The 21,483-nt window shown below is 48.8% G+C and overlaps 1 protein-coding gene across 2 annotated transcripts in view; it reads right to left on the bottom strand.

Moving 5' to 3' along the window:
* Positions 1–21,483, bottom strand: part of APLP1 (amyloid beta precursor like protein 1) — a 93,986-nt gene that overhangs the window by 8,290 nt on the left and 64,213 nt on the right. Inside the window, exons 5-15 of one of the 2 annotated variants that reach the window (XM_088459369.1) lie at positions 14,319–14,491; positions 13,386–13,558; positions 12,105–12,226; positions 10,749–10,823; positions 5,444–5,602; positions 4,568–4,696; positions 3,004–3,103; positions 1,928–2,062; positions 1,752–1,775; positions 1,537–1,607; positions 864–923 (exon numbers count right to left, since the gene is read on the bottom strand). In XM_088459369.1, coding sequence (XP_088315495.1) covers positions 864–923; positions 1,537–1,607; positions 1,752–1,775; positions 1,928–2,062; positions 3,004–3,103; positions 4,568–4,696; positions 5,444–5,602; positions 10,749–10,823; positions 12,105–12,226; positions 13,386–13,558; positions 14,319–14,491 — 1,221 coding nt within the window. The remainder of the gene's footprint in view (positions 1–863; positions 924–1,536; positions 1,608–1,751; positions 1,776–1,927; positions 2,063–3,003; positions 3,104–4,567; positions 4,697–5,443; positions 5,603–10,748; positions 10,824–12,104; positions 12,227–13,385; positions 13,559–14,318; positions 14,492–21,483) is intronic. The other variant, XM_088459370.1, reaches the window with a different exon arrangement.

Below are 21,483 nucleotides of genomic sequence, written 5' to 3'. Positions count from 1 at the left end.
AAAGTGCGCAATTTTCCTACACAAAAATAGGGATTTTGTAAATTTTCCCCCTTTTTTTAAAATGGAGAAAACTTTTCTCCATTTTTACATGAAAAATCGGTGATAAATTATAGCCGATGGCGATAATCTCGCCGGAAAGTCGGCGATATTATCGCGGGTGCGATAATATCGCCAGTAATTGAATACGGCCCTTATTCTCTAAATAAAGTTATACTAAAATTCATCCTCGTTTCTGTAACACAGTTGTACTGATAACAATCTGACTGTAAGTAAGTACCCCCCTCTGTCTATCACACCGTCCATCACACGCTTGGACTAAGGTTGACAATCGGTATAAAAAAATGACAAAATCAACGCAACTGTTTTAACGATTGCACCTGACGGCAAATGTCAGTAAAAAATCTGACGTCACACTGACTTCCTGACACCCCCTCCTCCCCATGCATTAATGTTACTTCGCAGAAACTGCGGTATGGTAGGATAGTATGTTAGTAAGAAAATGGCGGTTGTCAGTAAATTTGAATAAAGTTTGGGTCGCCAACCTGATTTCAATGAGGATGATGTAAGGTGAAGTACAAAATGTGTGCGACTAATTATACTTAGGAGGATGAATCGATGAACCAAACGTCCTGTAGGTCATTGAGAACGTTATAACTAAGACACACAGACATATACCCGTGTTGTCTGTCTCTGTGCTGAAGGATGACTACAGATTGCCTTACATAAAAAGAGTTATTAGTAACATTAACAAATACGTGGTCACGGTAGTGATTGTGGCGGAAGATTTTTTTCCCTAAGCAGAGCAGATTGCCTTACTTTACTATGGATGGTAAGACATGGCATCATTAGCAATTTGGACTCACCAGTTCATCGCGTTGGATATCTTCTGACTGGTAGTGTACTTGTTTTACCGATCCGTTATCCTAAACACAAGAGGACACTCACAAGTTACGTTTCACAGATCGTATATATATATATATATATATATATATATATAAAATGATGAGAAATTTGTAGAACAGCTACTTCAATTGTACAACAAGCACTTCAGAGGATGCACTAGCCACGTATTGGAGAAAAAGCTTATCAGTAACAAAATTTGTCACCAGGTGTTGATGTGGCAATACAAATCATTTGCGCTTTAATTGCTAAGGCAACACTTTACTGACTAACGGGTCATCAGAGCTGCTACTTTCAGATGTCTTGCGCCCCCCTTCCCGATCACCAGATCGGGAAAGATAACATACAGTACCCTGTAGGATCTGAAAGACACCATTAGTGCTGGCTATTCCACTGGGCATGTAATGTTCTGCTATAGTGAATGCTGTTCTTCGAATGGGAACTGTTATTGACCACAATGGAGGACACTCTTATCTCCACCTCCTGACACAATTTGTAACTAATCATTTTAGTTACATAGTACCTGTTTTCCACATTTCTCATCCTTACGAGCCTTAGAACTTGGCCCAGAGTGCTCAGAGTGCTTTAATTTTAACAGCCATTTATCCTAAAAAAAAAATATGAAGACAATCTAACCTTCTGTCCAGGGAAAGTTATTGTGCTCTCGCTAGGTGGCAAATCTGAGTACATGTCCCAGACTGCTGAGCCTGTAGGAAAGACAACGAAACCTTGTCATGGCAGCCAGGGGGCAATAGGCAAGTAGAGGGCAGCCCCAACGGGCAAAAGACAAGCAGCACAAGGCTGGAATTTCAGGAGAAAATTAAGGACAGAAGCAGAAGCCACTCACTAACCTTTTCTTTCTATTTGTTGGGAGTCTGTTGAGGCATCCAAAAGCAAAGATAAGAGACAGCAAGGAAGGAAGACCAGGAGAACGAGGAAGAAAGAGAGAGAGAGAGAAAACATCCGTAAGAGACAGGCGAGAAACGGAAATTTGAAGGGAAGACTTATGAAGCCTCAGTGACCTCACCCTCTCCTTGAGATGTCTCGGCAGAGGATTGGGGTGGCACTCTAATCTCGGGGTAGTCTGTGTCTTCGTTCAGCTTCTTCTGTGTTGAGCTCAGGAGGTCTCCGGCTCCCACCCACTCCGTGTGCAACCAGCTCTCTGCAAAGTGCCAACAGCCTGTGTTACCATCCTCTCCCTCATGAATGTTATTATACTGACACCCGGCTGATTTTCCCAAAGCTGGAGTCATATCCAGGGGACGTATTCGATAACAGTCGCAGAATCTGAGAATTTCTTCATTACTCCAAATTCTATTAAAAAGTCCTTATTTATGTAAAAATATTTTTTTCTGTCCTTTTAAAGTTTTTTTTTCTTTCGAAGTTTTCTTATCAAAATTCGACACATCTACAGTAATTCTCTATTGTCTTCATAAATAGTAATCCCCTATTTTTTTAGCACTTAACACAAAAAACGATTATTATTATTATTTGTACAAGAAGAGGCAGAAGGGCAAAAAAAGTGGAGATATAACGTTACAGAACTTTGAAGGACAAACAAATATAATTTAAGGCAAAACTGCCATTGCTCTTCATATTATCGAATACACCCCTAGATCTAAGGCGTCTACAGATGTCCTGTGTGCCTTGGCCACCCTGCCTCTGGTGGCCCACCCCACTTCTTAACATGGGTGGAGTTGCGGTAGCCTAGTGCCATTCTCCCAGCCCAATAATCAACATGGAGGAGCAACAGTCCCCAACTCCCCAGATAAGAAGCTGCTGGTTGCTGCCCCTCTACGTCGGTGGCTTGGCAAAGCGGGTAATTAAGTAGCCCGAATGCCTGACATTTTGTCGTTTGGGCTTTCTCTACCCCCTGAACGCTAGCATCCTAGAAGACTACCAAGGAGTGCTTGGCACCACACGTAACCTCATCTGGGACCCCCCATTTCCATCCGCTACACTGCAAATTGCCCGGGAGAACCCAAGAGAAACAGAAAGATGGCTGCCAGGTGAATGCAGTGGGGTGCCTCTCTGGCAAAGTATAAAGAGTGTTTATGGAAAGGTTTAATATGCACATTTAGAGGGTAGATAGAGGGTACACACCGATCTGGTCACGTAGCTCTGGAGATAGCTGAGGGTTTCGATACAGCAGTGACAGAGACTGGTTCACTCGTTCTTCAATGACACGCAGGTGGGTTAGAACCTGAAAAAGAGACAGCCAGATTACAGAGATTTCAGAGAGAGTGCCAAATCTTAAAGCCAGAAGGTCAGATCACAGAGACATAGGAGAGAGAGAGACAAATCTTATGACCAGAAGGTCAGATCACAGAGACATAGGAGAGACAGAGACAAATCTTATGGCCAGAAGGTCAGATCACAGAGACATAGGAGAGACAGAGACAAATCTTATGGCCAGAAGGTCAGATCACAGAGACATAGGAGAGAGAGAGACAAATCTTATGGCCAGAAGGTCAGATCACAGAGACATAGGAGAGAGAGAGACAAATCTTATGGCCAGAAGGACAGATCACAGAGACATAGGAGAGAGAGAGACAATTCTTATGGCCAGAAGGTCAGATCACAGAGACATAGGAGAGAGAGAGACAAATCTTATGACCAGAAGGTCAGATCACAGAGACATAGGAGAGACAGAGACAAATCTTATGACCAGAAGGTCAGACCACAGAGACATAGGAGAGAGAGAGACAAATCTTATGACCAGAAGGTCAGACCACAGAGACATAGGAAAAAGAAAGACAAATCTTATGACCAGAAGGTCAGATCACAGAGACATAGGAGAGAGAGAGAGAAATCTTATGGCCAGAAGGTCAGATCACAGAGACATAGGAGAGAGAGAGACAAATCTTATGGCCAGAAGGTCAGATCACAGAGACATAGGAGAGAGAGAGTGCCAGATCTTATGACTAGAAGGTCAGATCACAGAGACATAGGAGAGAGAGAGACAAATCTTAAGGCCAGAAGGTCAGATCAGAGAGACATAGGAGAGAGAGTGCCAAATCTTAAAGCCAGAAGGTCAGATCAGAGAGACATAGGAGAGAGAGTGCCAAATCTTAAGGCCAGAAGGTCAGATCACAGAGACATAGGAGAGAGAGAGACAAATCTTATGGCCAGAAGGTCAGATCACAGAGACATAGGAGAGAGAGAGACAAATCTTATGACCAGAAGGTCAGATCACAGAGACATAGGAGAGAGAGAGACAAATCTTATGGCCAGGTCAGATCACAGAGACATAGGAGAGAGAGAGACAAATCTTATGGCCAGAAGGTCAGATCACAGAGACATAGGAGAGAGAGAGACAAATCTTATGGCCAGAAGGTCAGATCACAGAGACATAGGAGAGAGAGAGAGACAAATCTTATGGCCAGAAGGTCAGATCACAGAGACATAGGAGAGAGAGAGAGAGACAAATCTTATGGCCAGAAGGTCAGACCACAGAGACATAGGAGAGACAGAGACAAATCTTATGGCCAGAGGTCAGATCACAGAGACATAGGAAAGAGAAAGACAAATCTTAAGGCCAGAGGTCAGATCACAGAGACTGCCAGACAGCTTCAAATCACAAGAATGACAAAAACAGAGAAGCACAGAGAGCCAGCCATACAGCCAGCCAAGCACAGCAGTGACATTAAAGGACGGTCTCGGCTACCTGGAATTGGATGGTCTCGGCTCTGTCTGGTTCTGCGCTGCTCACATGCTGATAATGGCGCACTGTATGTCGCTGGTCCCGCTGCTCCGCATGTATGTATCTCTTCAGGGCCAGCAGAACCCGTTCTGGCTGCTCAGACAAGAGTAGAAGACCTATAGCTTCAGGAGTGTTATGTAGAAAGCTTTTATTTTACTCCCTCAGATAACGTTTTCCTTATCACACTCCCTGGTAATGTACGTGGGGCAGACTGCGCACCTCCTGTACTCGCCTTACACAGATTTACATAAAGTTACAATCGAACTTCTTTCAAGAAACAAAACCGTTAAATATTAAGTGAATTCTTTTAAAAGTGCCACAAACCACCCCCTTAAAGGAAAGTTATAAAGACAATATGATTTTGCTGATAGCCGACTCAGAAACGGTCCTCTGACTGCTGTCATATTTCTATGAAAGTCCATCCCACATCCTAAATTCCGTGTTTTTGTCCTCCATACATTTTTTGTGAGGTAGTTTTTCCACATAATCCCTCGTATTTGGAATACTATCATAAAGCAACTGGACAGCTGCCTGAAATCTGCAGGTCCATTAGACGTGTAGAAATGACAGCCGGCTCCTGATTGGATAAAATAACAACCGGATCTTGATTGGACCCAGTGTGTCATATCCGTGCTTTTCAAAAACTTTCCTATAGCTGCTTTAACCTCTATTCTCAGAGTTTTTATCACATATTTTTTTAAATTAATGAATAATTAAAAGTTACTTTTTATTAATGTTATTATTTGCTTTGTAGTAACTTACTGCTAAAGTGAGGGGTGTGAGATTAGGACATTTTCTCTATAAGAAAAAAAACAAAAAGACTGAGTAGGTGTGGCTTACATCCAAGGGTGTGGCCTGTACGCTTGCCAAGTAGTTCTCTAGCGCCGCCCTGCGGTTATCATTGAGTGCTGCAACCACACGTCCCAGGTGAGTCTCCACCAGGCGCTGCCGCTGAGCGGAAATCTGACTCTCCAGGGTCTGCAAGATGGACTGGAAGTGCTGGAGAAGGAAGAACGGAAGCTGTCAGTGCTGACAATAATTATGGCACCGATAACCAGTACCTTACGGGCCAGTTAATGTAAAATACAATTTGTCTTACTAAACAAAGACCAAAAGTAACATCGACAAAGAACCATTATAATCATATACAGTATAATCATACATATTGCAATCACATGGAGTAGCATAGATATTTCACACATGATTATAGAAAGGTATCAGTAGGATTCATTCCTAGCTGTGCCACTAGGGGCAGAGGGAGCTAGGCAGACTGCAATAGGAACCATTCCTAGCTGTGCCACTAGGGGCAGCAGGAGCTAGGCAGACTGCAATAGGAACCATTCCTAGCTGTGCCACTAGGGGCAGCAGGAGCTAGGCAGACTGCAATAGGAACCATTCCTAGCTGTGCCACTAGGGGCAGCAGGAGCTAGGCAGACTGCAATAGGAGCCATTCCTAGCTGTGCCACTAGGGGCAGCGGGAGCTAGGCAGACTGCAAGAGGAGCCATTTCTAGCTGTGACACCAGGGGCAGAAGGAGCTAGGCAGACTGCAATTGGAGCCCATTCCTAGCTGTGCCACTAGGGGCAGAGGGAGCTAGGCAGACTGCAATAGGAACCATTCCTAGCTGTGCCACTAGGGGCAGCAGGAGCTAGGCAGACTGCAATAGGAGCCATTCCTAGCTGTGCCACTAGGGGCAGCGGGAGCTAGGCAGACTGCAAGAGGAGCCATTTCTAGCTGTGACACCAGGGGCAGAAGGAGCTAGGCAGACTGCAATTGGAGCCCATTCCTAGCTGTGCCACTAGGGGCAGAGGGAGCTAGGCAGACTGCAATAGGAACCATTCCTAGCTGTGCCACTAGGGGCAGCAGGAGCTAGGCAGACTGCAATAGGAGCCATTCCTAGCTGTGCCACTAGGGGCAGCGGGAGCTAGGCAGATTGCAATAGGAGCCATTCCTTGCTGTGCCACTAGGGGCAGAGGGAGCTAGATAGACTGTAATAGGATTCATTCCTAGCTCTGCCACTAGGGGCAGAGGGAGCTAGCTAGACTGCAATAGGATTCAGTCCTAGCTGTGCCACTAGGGGCAGAGGGAGCTAGGCAGACTGCAATAGGAGCCATTCCTTGCTGTGCCACTAGGGGCAGCAGGAGCTAGGCAGACTGCAATAGGAGCCATTCCTAGCTGTGCCACTAGAGGCAGAAGGAGCTAGGCAGACTGCAATAGGAGCCATTCCTAGCTGTGCCACTAGGGGCAGCGGGAGCTAGGCAGACTGCAATAGGAGCCATTCCTAGCTGTGCCACCAGGGGCAGAAGGAGCTAGGCAGACTGCAATAGGAGCCATTCCTAGCTGTGCCACTAGGGGCAGCGGGAGCTAGGCAGACTGCAATAGGAGCCATTCCTAGCTGTGCCACTAGGGGCAGCGGGAGCTAGGCAGACTGCAAGAGGAGCCATTTCTAGCTGTGACACCAGGGGCAGAAGGAGCTAGGCAGACTGCAATTGGAGCCCATTCCTAGCTGTGCCACTAGGGGCAGAGGGAGCTAGGCAGACTGCAATAGGAACCATTCCTAGCTGTGCCACTAGGGGCAGCAGGAGCTAGGCAGACTGCAATAGGAGCCATTCCTAGCTGTGCCACTAGGGGCAGCGGGAGCTAGGCAGATTGCAATAGGAGCCATTCCTTGCTGTGCCACTAGGGGCAGAGGGAGCTAGATAGACTGTAATAGGATTCATTCCTAGCTCTGCCACTAGGGGCAGAGGGAGCTAGCTAGACTGCAATAGGATTCAGTCCTAGCTGTGCCACTAGGGGCAGAGGGAGCTAGGCAGACTGCAATAGGAGCCATTCCTTGCTGTGCCACTAGGGGCAGCAGGAGCTAGGCAGACTGCAATAGGAGCCATTCCTAGCTGTGCCACTAGAGGCAGAAGGAGCTAGGCAGACTGCAATAGGAGCCATTCCTAGCTGTGCCACTAGGGGCAGCGGGAGCTAGGCAGACTGCAATAGGAGCCATTCCTAGCTGTGCCACCAGGGGCAGAAGGAGCTAGGCAGACTGCAATAGGAGCCATTCCTAGCTGTGCCACTAGGGGCAGCGGGAGCTAGGCAGACTGCAATAGGAGCCATTCCTAGCTGTGCCACCAGGGGCAGAAGGAGCTAGGCAGACTGCAATAGGAGCCATTCCTAGCTGTGCCACTAGGGGCAGCGGGAGCTAGGCAGACTGCAATAGGAGCCATTCCTAGCTGTGCCACTAGGGGCAGCGGGAGCTAGGCAGACTGCAAGAGGAGCCATTTCTAGCTGTGACACCAGGGGCAGAAGGAGCTAGGCAGACTGCAATTGGAGCCCATTCCTAGCTGTGCCACTAGGGGCAGAGGGAGCTAGGCAGACTGCAATAGGAACCATTCCTAGCTGTGCCACTAGGGGCAGCAGGAGCTAGGCAGACTGCAATAGGAGCCATTCCTAGCTGTGCCACTAGGGGCAGCGGGAGCTAGGCAGATTGCAATAGGAGCCATTCCTTGCTGTGCCACTAGGGGCAGAGGGAGCTAGATAGACTGTAATAGGATTCATTCCTAGCTCTGCCACTAGGGGCAGAGGGAGCTAGCTAGACTGCAATAGGATTCAGTCCTAGCTGTGCCACTAGGGGCAGAGGGAGCTAGGCAGACTGCAATAGGAGCCATTCCTTGCTGTGCCACTAGGGGCAGCAGGAGCTAGGCAGACTGCAATAGGAGCCATTCCTAGCTGTGCCACTAGAGGCAGAAGGAGCTAGGCAGACTGCAATAGGAGCCATTCCTAGCTGTGCCACTAGGGGCAGCGGGAGCTAGGCAGACTGCAATAGGAGCCATTCCTAGCTGTGCCACCAGGGGCAGAAGGAGCTAGGCAGACTGCAATAGGAGCCATTCCTAGCTGTGCCACTAGGGGCAGCGGGAGCTAGGCAGACTGCAATAGGAGCCATTCCTAGCTGTGCCACTAGGGGCAGCAGGACGTAGCCCTGTTTAGCATCACTGATGAGAACAGAACACCAGCAGCCATGTCACAATCACATCACAGCTAAGGGTTTAGTCACACATTCAGTCCCTGTGAATAACGGTGCTAATTAACAATTCCCACTCAGTGTAACATTTGGCCAGTGGGCTGACATGACGCACTCACCGACTACATTTGACGCCTACTTTGAGCATTTGCTTTCTAGCTGCTGCGACTCGTCATCTAATGCACAGATCCCTTGCCCCCGCCGGGCTGTACAGTCAGCCTATGGTTCTGTGTATCTCGCCAGGCTGCACCCACCATTAAAGCGCTAATATACCCTACAGCGGCTAGAAGCCTTTCCCGTGTGCACCGAATCAGCGTTTGGGCTTTCAGGACTGGAAATTGTACATCTGTAAAGCACTGAGGAGCATTGCCTGCGCTACATACATAAATCTTTATTTTTACATTACTAGAAACTTGCTCAATCTGCCTCCTCGCTAATGTGGTCACTGGTCTTGTGTTTCAGCGTAAAGGTGGAAGAGATTTCAGTTAAAAAAAAAAAAATTATACGATTAAAACAATTTAATGTTATTTTGTCCAGACAGGTGCAATTTAATTTAGCCCCCTTGGCACCTTCGCCCGGCTCTAGATATCAGTAACAGCTCCAGCGATGCATCAATTAACCCCGTATTTCCGCCATCTGGTGAGTAACCGCCCAGAGATCATCTCCTTTATTAGCCAGGATAAGGAGTGGAGCTGGGCCGGCTGGCGGCGAGATGTGAAATCTCCTCCCCCCCCCGTGTAACCGTATACACTATTATATACAACCTCTCTTCCCCTCACCCTGTCATGTTTCACGTTTTGTTTTGTATGACATGGAATGATTAGATCAAATGTGGATTCGCAGTCTCGCCTCTCGCTCCCCGTGATGTTATCTCTTGTGCTCATCGGTAACATGACCCCCGGGAATGAAACGTAAGTGGCCGCTAAAAGCTATTCTTTTCCTAAGGCAGCAGGGATCGGCATGATAAATGACTTGTACATCTGCCCCTCGTATATATTTTCATTGTTAATGGTTTGCGAGGCCCTGGAGTATTGGGAACGCTGACGGAAAATTCTCCTCGTCGCTGCAAAAAAAAGAATGACGGCGTCCTGCGGCCCTTCAGGCTTCTCTGCTCACTTTTGCAGAGTAACCATCAAGGTCCAAGGATGCTGTAAGTCCACCGTAAATACCAACAGCCTTCTTACAGAGGCCCTGATTCAGAGCCGGACGCTCTGACAGAGCACTCGCTCTGAATCAGGGCCGTCCCTCTTACTTTTTGGAGCGGCCTCCTGGCAGCTCGCATAGCTGTGGGTGACCACCCACAGCTATAGCGAGCGGCAAAAATGATGGTCGAGATGGTCAAGACCATCGCGACCATCGGGCTTGCGAAGAGACCCTTGTGGTAGGGTCTCGTGGCCGCAAGCCCTGGAGTGCTTTTGGCTCTATCAGAGCCAAAAGCACTCCCACTGACATCACTAGTGATGTCAGTGGGGCCGGCCCCAGACGGTAGGCGTTCCCAAGGGAATGCCTCCGTCTGGGCAGCCACGCCCCCGGGACATGCCCACCAAAGGGGGCATGCTGTCACTCACCATCGACAGCACGCCCCCTTTGGTGCGAGACCCATAACGACGGCTTGGCCGTCGTTATTCGGGTCTCGCACATGCGCACAACGGAGCCGCCTCCGTCGTGCGCATGCGCACTTGGGCAACATCGACCCGCTTGCGAGCGCTCAGCGCTTGCGAGCGGGTCTGAATCAGGCCCAGAGTGCGTTACGTCCATATCTCTGCTGTACAGCAGCATCACCTCAAAAAAACCGCCATCGCTTGTTATAGATGGGAATTAATGCACAAATCGTCACGGGCAGAAGCAGGCCATTGCCACCATTTAATCCAGGACAGGAAACGCTTCTTGTATTTCCAGTAGCGGCCAGTAGTATCAGGTCATGTAATGTCATTTATATTTCTTCCCCGTACGCTATATCTTGGCTTCTCTTCTGTTAATCTCTGGATGGCACAGACTCGCGGAAGCCTCTCCCCCGCACTGGATGAGCAGCAGCGATGAGTATAGTTCAGACTTTCCATTAACCATTCCCACGAGAACGAGTCATAAAATAACTCTGCGCCTTCTTCTCTTCTGCATTAGTCGCTGACTTACGTACCTCGTTAAGTGCTTGGCGGTCAGACTTTGGTAGATTTTTGGCCTGGTTATCTGCCTCTGCCCACTCCTTCATCACCTGGGAGACATCAGGTCAAAAAAAAAAAAAGGGACCATTAACGCAGATGGACACCTTACAAAAAAATGTCAGTGATAACAACAAAATGGCCTCTGTGGATAAGGTTATGGATTTTTGGCCCAGATTTATCAACGAGTGATATTCGTGTTATCACTCGCCATACTGATCTTAAATGGTGCTCCAGCCAATCAGCTACTAACTGTCATGTGTTTAAAAAAAAAATGACAGGAGCTGATTGGTTGGAGCAACATTTAAAATTAGTAACGATCGATAACCAGAATATCACTCGTTTAATAAATAAATAAAATAAGACTTTGCTTTTGGCGAATTTGCATCCATATTGCGCCCTCTTCCTTGAACAAGCTGGGGGTTTACCAACACCTTACATAACGCCGACTGTTTCCAATGTGGAGACACAGGCCAGTCGTAGTGGCCATATTGGAACGGATATAGGAGCTGAATCATGGCCGCTCGCAAGTGATGTGCACTCACAAGCGACCCGATGTTTACGTACTGAAGTTCAGTCGCTACGGGGCTCGCAACAAGACAGGGCGGCTGTCGATGGTGAGTGACAGCTCACCCCGTTTTGAGGGCGGGTAGGGGGGGTGGCTGCACAAACACAGGAGTTCCCTTAGGAACGACTGGCGTTTGTTGGGTGGTCCAACTGAAATCACTATTAGAGCAGAAAGTCCACTCGGCCTTGCGGCAGCTAGACCTTACCCCAGGGTCTCGTCGCAAGCCCGATGGTCGGTCTCCTGGCTGCTCACACAAGCTGTGGGTGGTTACCCACAGCTTTGCGAGCGGCCGGAGACCAAAAAAAACAAAAAACAAAACACGCCCACATTCAGATTGAGCGGCCGCCAGCAGCGAGCAGCTCTGAATGAGCTCCATAGCTGTTTAGATCAGTGGTGTCAAACTCGGGCCCTTCAGCTGCAGTGGAACTACATGTCCCAGCATGCACTGCCAGAGTTTTGCTATTAGGGCATGCTAAAACTGTGGCAGGGCATGCTGGGATATGTAGTCCCACAGCAGCTGGAGGGCCCGAGTTTGACACCACTGGTTTAGATTATCGGGTATTGGGCAAATTGCCTGATATCGGCTGTAATTATAGCAGCGTGTGCCACAAGCATTAGAGTGAACATACAATCTCTGATTCTGCAGGGTAAGAGGCTAAGCTAATTACACAAAATAATAACAAATATATATAATGTTATTCCCCTGACTCTGAGACCATGATCTCTTGTAATAAAAACACATTGTTCTGCAATGCTCTCCCCTCACCTCGTTGATCTGTTTCATGCGCCTTTCCTCCAGCTCCATCTTTGCCCTCAGGAAGTTTGCGTGTTCAGATCCGTCCCGCGGGGACTCAAAGTAGATATCTACCCCATCGGTGGGGCGAGAAACTGCGGAACAAAGCAGAACTGTCTCTGTCTGGTAAATAATTGGGGTACAGAACAAAGCCTGGGGGGGCCAGGTTACCTGCGATGAGAACTGTTCAACTAAGAACGGGAACATTCAAAAGTGTAGAACAACAAAACAAAACCATTTTTGGTCACCAATCAGCCCCCTCTCACTGCTTTCTAATTGCCCCCACCCCTATAAATCACTGTATGTGGCCTGGGAAAATTTTTTTATATACAAAGCAGTCATCGTTAATGTTTAGGTGACCAGCATGTCTATTAAATCTGCCTCTCCCTCTCATTCAAATGTGTTATTAATTTTACCAGGTGGAGCTGCGGTAGCTCCACCACTGCCTGCGATCTATTCAAACCACAGTACAAGAGTAACAGAGCCAAAAAGAGTCTACCATCTAGAACCCCCTAATTCTCTATTTACCATTCTGAAGCGCACACGTAGCCCCTCACACAGACATCTTGTGAGACGAAGCAACATTCACATGACTGCAGAATATCAACTGACAGCTATTAACTCACACAATGGGGTGAGGCAGAAATGAGCGAACGCCCCTTTGTGTAGCCTACCTCGTGGAAATTTGCGCTGTGCAAGTTTAGAAAAGGAGCGCAGGCGAGTACAAGGTCAAAGAATTTTGAACGCATCTATAGAGGGTTGGGACAGGGGAGTGTAGAGGCGTTAGCGCGTAGGAAAAGGTCAGGAAGGTGTGTACACGAAAATACAGCGACCAACGGGTGAACAAATAGACGCCCGTTAGGTGGCGCGTCTCTCGCACCTGTAATAAGGTAGGTACAAGTCTGTACTGATGACAATAACTTGTGGCAGTCCAGGCGCATATGTTACATACATATAGGGGCTGCATATGCGCCAAAATATGTACAGTTCTGCGTATGAGCGAAAATACCCAACAGCTTTGTACTGGCCCCAACGATGTCCCCGGGTCCCAGGAAGATGATAACCGGCAGTGTCAGGAATATGGGTTCTCCTCACAAAATGGCTGCCGTCACTATGTAGCAGGCAGGTAAGTTTTGAGGGAACTCTGGGGCTGCTTGTAGATTTCTATGTTCTGCTCGCCCTGCATCACAGGGCAACACTGTATGAATGGCTGTCCCAGCACCGCAGTCATTCTGGGTTAAACGTGTGACTGACCTTTGACCTCTGGCGGCAGGGTGGGCACGCTGCTGGTTGTTTCGTCCTCGTATCCACTTCTCACAAAATAATCATCCCATATTGGCGGGTGCTGGTCTGGGGTGGCTTCTGCGGTGTCCTCTCCTCCCCCGTCTATGATGTCGACAGTATCGTCTTCAATCTCCACGTCGTATCTGGAAGAAAGAGAATGTCAGTAAGGAGACCCAGAGTCACCGACCCCCTACCGGTCTTGCCCATGTGACTCCTCAAAGATGGTGGACTGTGCCTGGGCAGGTCTAGGGGGAGAGGAGACTCTGGTGGGAGGCCTCGGAGCGGTTCTGACGTGCCAATCATCATCCAGTATAGAGAGAAAGTCTAATCCAGCTGTCTAGCAGCCGTTCCCTCCGAGGTTTACCTCAGGATAGCGGGCTCTGGGCCAGCCTCACCCTGTGCTCTCCTTCTAGCAGGAACAACACGTGTCACCCTCAGACGATACTGCGGCAACTTTTTGTGAGCACCGGGATTTGAGGGTCTTTCTTTAATATGATATTTGAGTTGCGTTTTTGTCTCAAATGCTCCCACATTGCCATATTCTTACATTTGCATATTATAGAATTAATTTACAGTCTATGAATAGAAAAGGGGAAAACACACTGCTGTAGGGTTCATTTCGAACTGGGAACAATTCAGTCAAAATTCTGCCAGCGAAACGTGCGGAATTGCTTAATGTTCCGATTACTTTTTCTGTCACTAATCTCATAGATCCCTATAGGATCCACAATGTTATTATAATTTCCCTGTGTTGTGTCATTATAATGATGAGTACCCAGCACAATATACCGCACGTTGCACTGCAGGCCAGTATATGATCACAGTGGTAAGTACCAGGTAGATTTGCCCCTGGAATAACCCTTTATTCCCCCCCCCCCAGTGGTGACGCAGGTCCCCCCTTACCCTTTCTCCGTGTCCTGTGGCTGTATCTCAGTAACAGGGTGGCTCTTTGTGGGCTCTGCCTGATGGGCAGCACGGATAGGGCAGCACACGTACTCCACTCCGCGGAACCTGTCCGGACGACAGGGCAGCAACATCCCATAGCTGTGTAGATCCAGGTCCTCAGTGGCGCAGGCCTGGGGGAGACATTACTGTGGCGTCACAAATACGATTTACTGTATCGCTGCCATACTGAGAACTGTCCTGCAATTATTATTAGGATAATACGCTCCCTACTGTGCGTTATATGGAACCAAGAAGTTACATGCCCATATAAATGCACCATTACATAGGCCAAGTGATTCTATAGAGGACACTAAAATACAAGGTGATTTCTCATTTCTAGTAGGGTCTGAATTATATAGCTGGGAAGGATTTGCTGCAGTAATGTATGTGGACTGGAATCGCAGCATTGTGCAGTGTGAGGACTGGAATCGCAGCATTGTGCAGTGTGAGGACTGGAATTGCAGCATGAGGACTGGAATCGCAACATCGTGCAGTGTGAGGACTGGAATCACAGCATCATGCAGTGTTAGGACTGGAATCGTAGCATTGTGCAGTGTGAGGACTGGAATCGCAGCATTGTGCTGTATGAGGACTGGAATCGCAGCATTGTGCAGTGTGAGGACTGGAATTGCAGCATTGTGCAGTATGAGGACTGGAATCACAGCATCATGCAGTGTTAGGACTGGAATCGTAGCATTGTGCTGTATGAGGACTGGAATCGCAGCATTGTGCAGTATGAGGACTGGAATCACAGCATTGTGCAGTGTGAGGACTGGAATCACAGCATCATGCAGTGTTAGGCTTGGAATCGTAGCATTGTGCAGTGTGAGGACTGGAATCGCAGCATTGTGCAGTGTGAGGACTGGAATTGCAGCATTGTGCTGTATGAGGACTGGAATCGCAGCATTGTGCAGTGTGAGGACTGGAATCGGAGCATCGTGCAGTGTGAGGACTGGAATCGCAGCATTGTGCAGTGTGAGGACTGGAATCGCAGCATTGTGCAGTGTGAGGACTGGAATCGCAGCATTGTGCAGTATGAGGACTGGAATCACAGCTTGTGCAGTGTGAGGACTGGAATCGCAGCATTGTGCAGTGTGAGGACTGGAATCGCAGCATTGTGCAGTGTGAGGACTGCAATCGCAGCATTGTGCAGCGAGAGGACTGGAATCGCAGCATTGTGCAGTGTGAGGACTGGAATCGCAGCATTGTGCAGTATGAGGACTGGAATTGCAGCATTGTGCAGTATGAGGACTGGAATCGCAGCATCGTGCAGTGTGAGGACTAGATTCACAGCATCATGCAGTGTTAGGACTGGAATCGTAGCATTGTGCAGTGTGAGGACTGGAATCGCAGCATTGTGCTGTATGAGGACTGGAATCGCAGCATTGTGCAGTGTGAGGACTGGAATTGCAGCATTGTGCAGTATGAGGACTGGAATCACAGCATCATGCAGTGTTAGGACTGGAATCGTAGCATTGTGCTGTATGAGGACTGGAATCGCAGCATTGTGCAGTATGAGGACTGGAATCGCAGCATTGTGCACAGTGAGGACTGGAATCACAGCATCATGCAGTGTTAGGCTTGGAATCGTAGCATTGTGCAGTGTGAGGACTGGAATCGCAGCATTGTGCAGTGTGAGGACTGGAATTGCAGCATTGTGCAGTATGAGGACTGGAATCGCAGCATTGTGCAGCGAGAGGACTGGAATCGCAGAATTGTGCAGCGAGAGGACTGGAATCGCAGCATTGTGCAGTGTGAGGACTGGAATCGCAGCATTGTGCAGTATGGAATCGCAGCATCGTGCAGTGTGAGGACTGGAATCGCAGCATCGTGCAGTGTGAGGACTGGAATCGCAGCATCGTGCAGTGTGAGGACTGGAATCGCAGCATCGTGCATTGTGAGGACTGGAATCGCAGCATCGTGCAGTGTGAGGACTGGAATCGCAGCATTGTGCAGTATGAGGACTGGAATCGCAGCATTGTGAGGACTGGAATCGCAGCATTGCGCAGTATGAGGACTGGAATCGCAGCATTGCGCAGTATGAGGACTGGAATCGCAGCATTGCGCAGTATGAGGACTGGAATCGCAGCATTGTGCAGTATGAGGACCTGAATCGCAGCATTGTGCAGTATGAGGACCTGAATCGCAGCATTGTGCAGTATGAGGACTGGAATCGCAGCATTGTGCAGTGTGAGGACTGGAATCGCAGCATTGTGCAGCGACAGGACTGGAATCGCAGCATTGTGCAGTATGAGGACCTGAATCGCAGCATCGTGCAGCATGAGGACCGGAATCGCAGCATCGTGCAGCATGAGGACCTGAATCGCAGCATTGTGCAGCATGAGGACCGGAATCGCAGCATTGTGCAGCATGAGGACCGGAATCGCAGCATCGTGCAGTGTGAGGACTGGAATCGCAGCATCGTGCAGTGTGAGGACTGGAATCGCAGCATCGTGCAGTGTGAGGACTGGAATCGCAGCATCGTGCAGTGTGAGGACTGGAATCGCAGCATCGTGCAGTGTGAGGACTGGAATCGCAGCATCGTGCAGTGTGAGGACTGGAATCGCAGCATCGTACAGTGTGAGGACTGGAATCGCAGCATCGTGCAGAGTGAGGACTGGAATCGCAGCATCGTGCAGAGTGAGGACTGGAATCGCAGCATCGTGCAGCGAGAGGACTGGAATCGCAGCATCGTGCAGCGAGAGGACTGGAATCGCAGCATCGTGCAGCGCGAGGACTGGAATCGCAGCATCGTGCAGTGCGAGGACTGGAATCGCAGCATCGTGCAGTTTGAGGACCGGAATCGCAGCATCGTGCAGTGTGAGGACCGGAATCGCAGCATCGTGCAGTGTGAGGACCGGAATCGCAGCATCGTGCAGTGTGAGGACCGGAATCGCAGCATCGTGCAGTGTGAGGACCTGAATCGCAGCATTGTGCAGTATGAGGACTGGAATCACAGCATTGTGCAGTATGAGGATTGGAATCGCAGCATTGTGCAGTATGAGGACTGGAATTGCAGCATTGTACCTGAATCGCAGTATTGTGCAGTGTGAGGACTGGAATCACAGCATTGTGCAGTGTGAGGACTGGAATCGCAGCATTGTGCAGTGTGAGGACTGGAATCGCAGCATTGTGCAGTGTGAGGACTGGAATCGCAGCATTGTGCAGTATGAGGACTGGAATCGCAGCATTGTGCAGTGTGAGGACTGGAATCGCAGCATTATGCAGTATGAGGACTGGAATCGCAGCATTGTGTAGTGTGAGGAATGGAATCGCTGCATTGTGCAGTATGAGGACTGGAATCAGGAATCGCAGCATTGTGCAGTATGAGGACTGGAATCGCAGCATCGTCCAGTATGAGGACTGGAATCGCAGCATTGTGCAGTTTGAGGACTGGAATCGCAGCATTGTGCAGTGAGAGGACTGGAATCGCAGCATTGTGAGGACTGGAATCGCAGCATTGTGCAGTGTGAGGACTGGAATCGCAGCATTGTGCAGTGTGAGGACTGGAATTGCAGCATTGTGCAGTATGAGGACTGGAATCGCAGCATTGTGCAGTATGAGGACTGGAATCGCAGCATTGTGCAGTGTGAGGACTGGAATCACAGCATTGTGCAGTATGAGGACTGGAATCGCAGCATTGTGCAGTATGAGGACTGGAATCGCAGCATTGTGCAGTGTGAGGACTGGAATCGCAGCATTGTGCAGTATGAGGACTGGAATCGCAGCATTATGCAGGGTGAGGACTGGAATCGCAGCTTCATGCAGAGGGGGATCAGGTGCCCTGGTGACATGAATCCAATTATCACACAACCAGCACTTGCCCATTGGACCCTGCCTGCCCAATATTGCGGTCATCATGTGTGCCATTCTAGTTGATGACACTCCAGTGGCTGAACAATAGAACCCTTGATAAAGGGGCAAATTGACGAAACGGGTGTGTGGTTTTGTGACACAGTAATGCCCCCTATACATTATGTCACAGTAATGCCCCTTACACATTATGTCACAGTAATGCCCCTTACACATTATACCACAGTAATACCCCTTACACATTATACCACAGTAATGCCCCTTACACATTATACCACAGTAATGCCCCTTATACATTATGTCACAGTAATGCCCCTTATACATTATGTCACAGTAATGCCCCTTACACATTATGTCACAGTAATGCCCCTTACACATTACACCACAGTAATGCTCCTTACACATTATGTCACAGTAATGCCCCTTATACATTATGTCACAGTAATGCCCCTTACACATTGTACCACAGTAATGCTCCTTACACATTATACCACAGTAATGCCTCTTATACATTATGTCACAGTAATGCCCCTTACACATTATGCCACAGTAATACCCCTTACACATTGTACCACAGTAATGCTCCTTACACATTATACCACAGTAATGCCTCTTATACATTATGTCACAGTAATGCCCCTTACACATTATGTCACAGTAATGCCCCTTACACATTACACCACAGTAATGCTCCTTACACATTATGTCACAGTAATGCCCCTTATACATTATGTCACAGTAATGCCCCTTACACATTGTACCACAGTAATGCTCCTTACACATTATACCACAGTAATGCCCCTTACACATTATGTCACAGTAATGCCCCTTATACATTATGTCACAGTAATGCCCCTTACACATTATGTCACAGTAATGCCCCTTACACATTATGTCACAGTAATGCCCCTTACACATTATACCACAGTAATACCCCTTACACATTATACCACAGTAATGCCCCTTACACATTATGTCACAGTAATGCTCCTTGCACATTATGTCACAGTAATGCCTCTTATACATTATGTCACAGTAATGCCCCTTACACATTATGCCACAGTAATGCCCCTTACACATTATACCACAGTAATACCCCTTACACATTATACCACAGTAATGCCCCTTACACATTATACCACAGTAATGCCCCTTACACATTATGCCACAGTAATGCCCCTTACACATTATACCACAGTAATGCCGCTTACACATTATACCACAGTAATGCCCCTTATACATTATGTCACAGTAAGGCCCCTTACACATTATGGACCTCATTCAGAGTCGGTCATTGCGGCCACACGGTCGTAGGGGAAAGGGGCCGGATATGCAAATTAAGCGATCACAAGTTGCGGTCCTAAGATGAGATTGTTAGCTGAACGACCGAGGGTAAGAAGCGGCTGTAAGACTAAATAATGCCCCCTTCTCGATCACAACACACGTCATCTCCTGGGATATAAGGATTAATCGCGAGCATCGGGAACCATCGGAGCTGGTAGTAGAGCTTAAGGCTGACCATACCCTCTCTTAAGCACTACGATCATGTCAGTGTACAAACCTCCCATGTCACATGTGCCATGACACTACTTTGTTAATTATGCACTCCCATTAAACGCCGTTCGCATAATTAGGCACGCCTGCGTTCGGATCTCCACTCCCCCGTTTTCAAGCACCTTCCCCTGTTACCACCCACAAACGATTCATTCTGTCACTCAAACTAACGACCTGGCTGTGTTCAAGTAGAGAGAAATTTCTGATCGTAACAGCTAGTTTGCGCACGTGCATTGCGAACTTTACACATGCGCAGTTTAGCGAACATCGGTGGCGTACAACCATGCGGCCGCAACGACCGACTCTGAGTGAGGTCCTATGTCACAGTAATGCCCCAGTAATGCCCCTTACACATTATGTCACAGTAATGCCCCTTACACATTATGTCACAGTAACGCCCCTTACACATTATGGCCCTCATTCAGAGCCACTCGCTAGCGGCAGTACGCTCGTTCCGAGCGATGTTCGCACATCTGCGCATGCGTACGGTTTTTAGTACGCATGCGCGAACCAGTCAGTGCGGCCGAAAATCGTTGGTACGCAATATAGCGAGGGCCTGCTATTTTGAGTGACAGAATGAGGCATATGTGGGTGGTAACAGGGGAAGGTGCTTGAAAACGGGGAGTGGAGATCCGAACGCAGGCGTGCTTAAAGGTCAAAACGGGCGTTTTAAGGGAGTGCATAATTAATACAGCAGCGTCATTGACCACGTCACTTGGTTTTTTTAAACTCAGAACTGCTCGCAAAATAGCGGTTGAAAACACCAACCACAAGAATAGCGAGCAGTTCATACGCTGTACGATGTACTCGATTAATCTAATAAATAGCGGACATGACGTATGGTGCGAGCGGCCAGGGGGCGTTTTTATCAAAAAAACGAGCGTATGTTTTGCTCGCTCGTTCAGACTTAGAGGTGGGAACAGACTGCAATTTGCGAACGGATCATTTGAATAGCCACCCCTTGTTTTTGAACGAACGACCACAAATAGCGAACGGCTCTGAATCAGGCCCTATGGGCCTGATTCAGACCCAGTCGCGAGCGGCTGTCCGCTCGCAAGTGGGTCGATGTTATGGACTGAGCATGCGCACGACGGAGGGAGCTCCGTCGTGTGCATGCGCCAGACGCGACGAGCGAAGGAAAGTCCTTCGCTCGTTGTGTCCGATCAAAGGGGGCGTGCTGTCAATGTTGATTGACAGCACGCCCCCTTTGGTAGGCGTTCCGGGGGCGTGCCTCCCTGACGGGGGCGTTCCCACGGGAACGCCTCCCGTCAAAAGCCGGCCCACTGACATCACTAGTGATGTCAGTGGGAGTGATTTTGGCTCTGATAGAGCCAAAATCACTCCGGAGCTTGCGGTTGAAAACCTCAACCGCAGGCTCCGGCTCGCAATTTCGATGGTCGCGATGGTCACGACCATCGCGGCCATCAAAATGCACGCTCGTATAGCCTGTGGGTGGTGACCCACAGCTATACGAGCGTCCAGGAGGACGCTCCATTTTCATGGAGCCCGGCCCTCATTCAGAGCGTGCGCTGTGCTCAGAGCGTACGGCTCTGAATGAGGGCCTATGTCACAGTAATGCCTCTTTTACATTAAGCCACAGTAAGGCCCCATCTCCCTTCTCTTCCCTGCCAGGGCCGTGCAGTGGGTGAGCTCGGGGTGGCATGGGACGGGGCTGGCACACGATGGGGAACTGTCAGTACTGCCATCATTGTAATGTGGCGCCACTCGTGAACCAATTGGAGCTCATAGACCGGCA

This window comes from Taudactylus pleione, unplaced genomic scaffold, assembly GCF_031769625.1.
Source record: "Taudactylus pleione unplaced genomic scaffold, aTauple2 ptg000906l, whole genome shotgun sequence".
NCBI lineage: Eukaryota > Metazoa > Chordata > Amphibia > Anura > Myobatrachidae > Taudactylus > Taudactylus pleione.
Note: the sequence above shows the minus strand (reverse complement) of the source record. Positions and strands in the feature narration are given on the sequence as shown.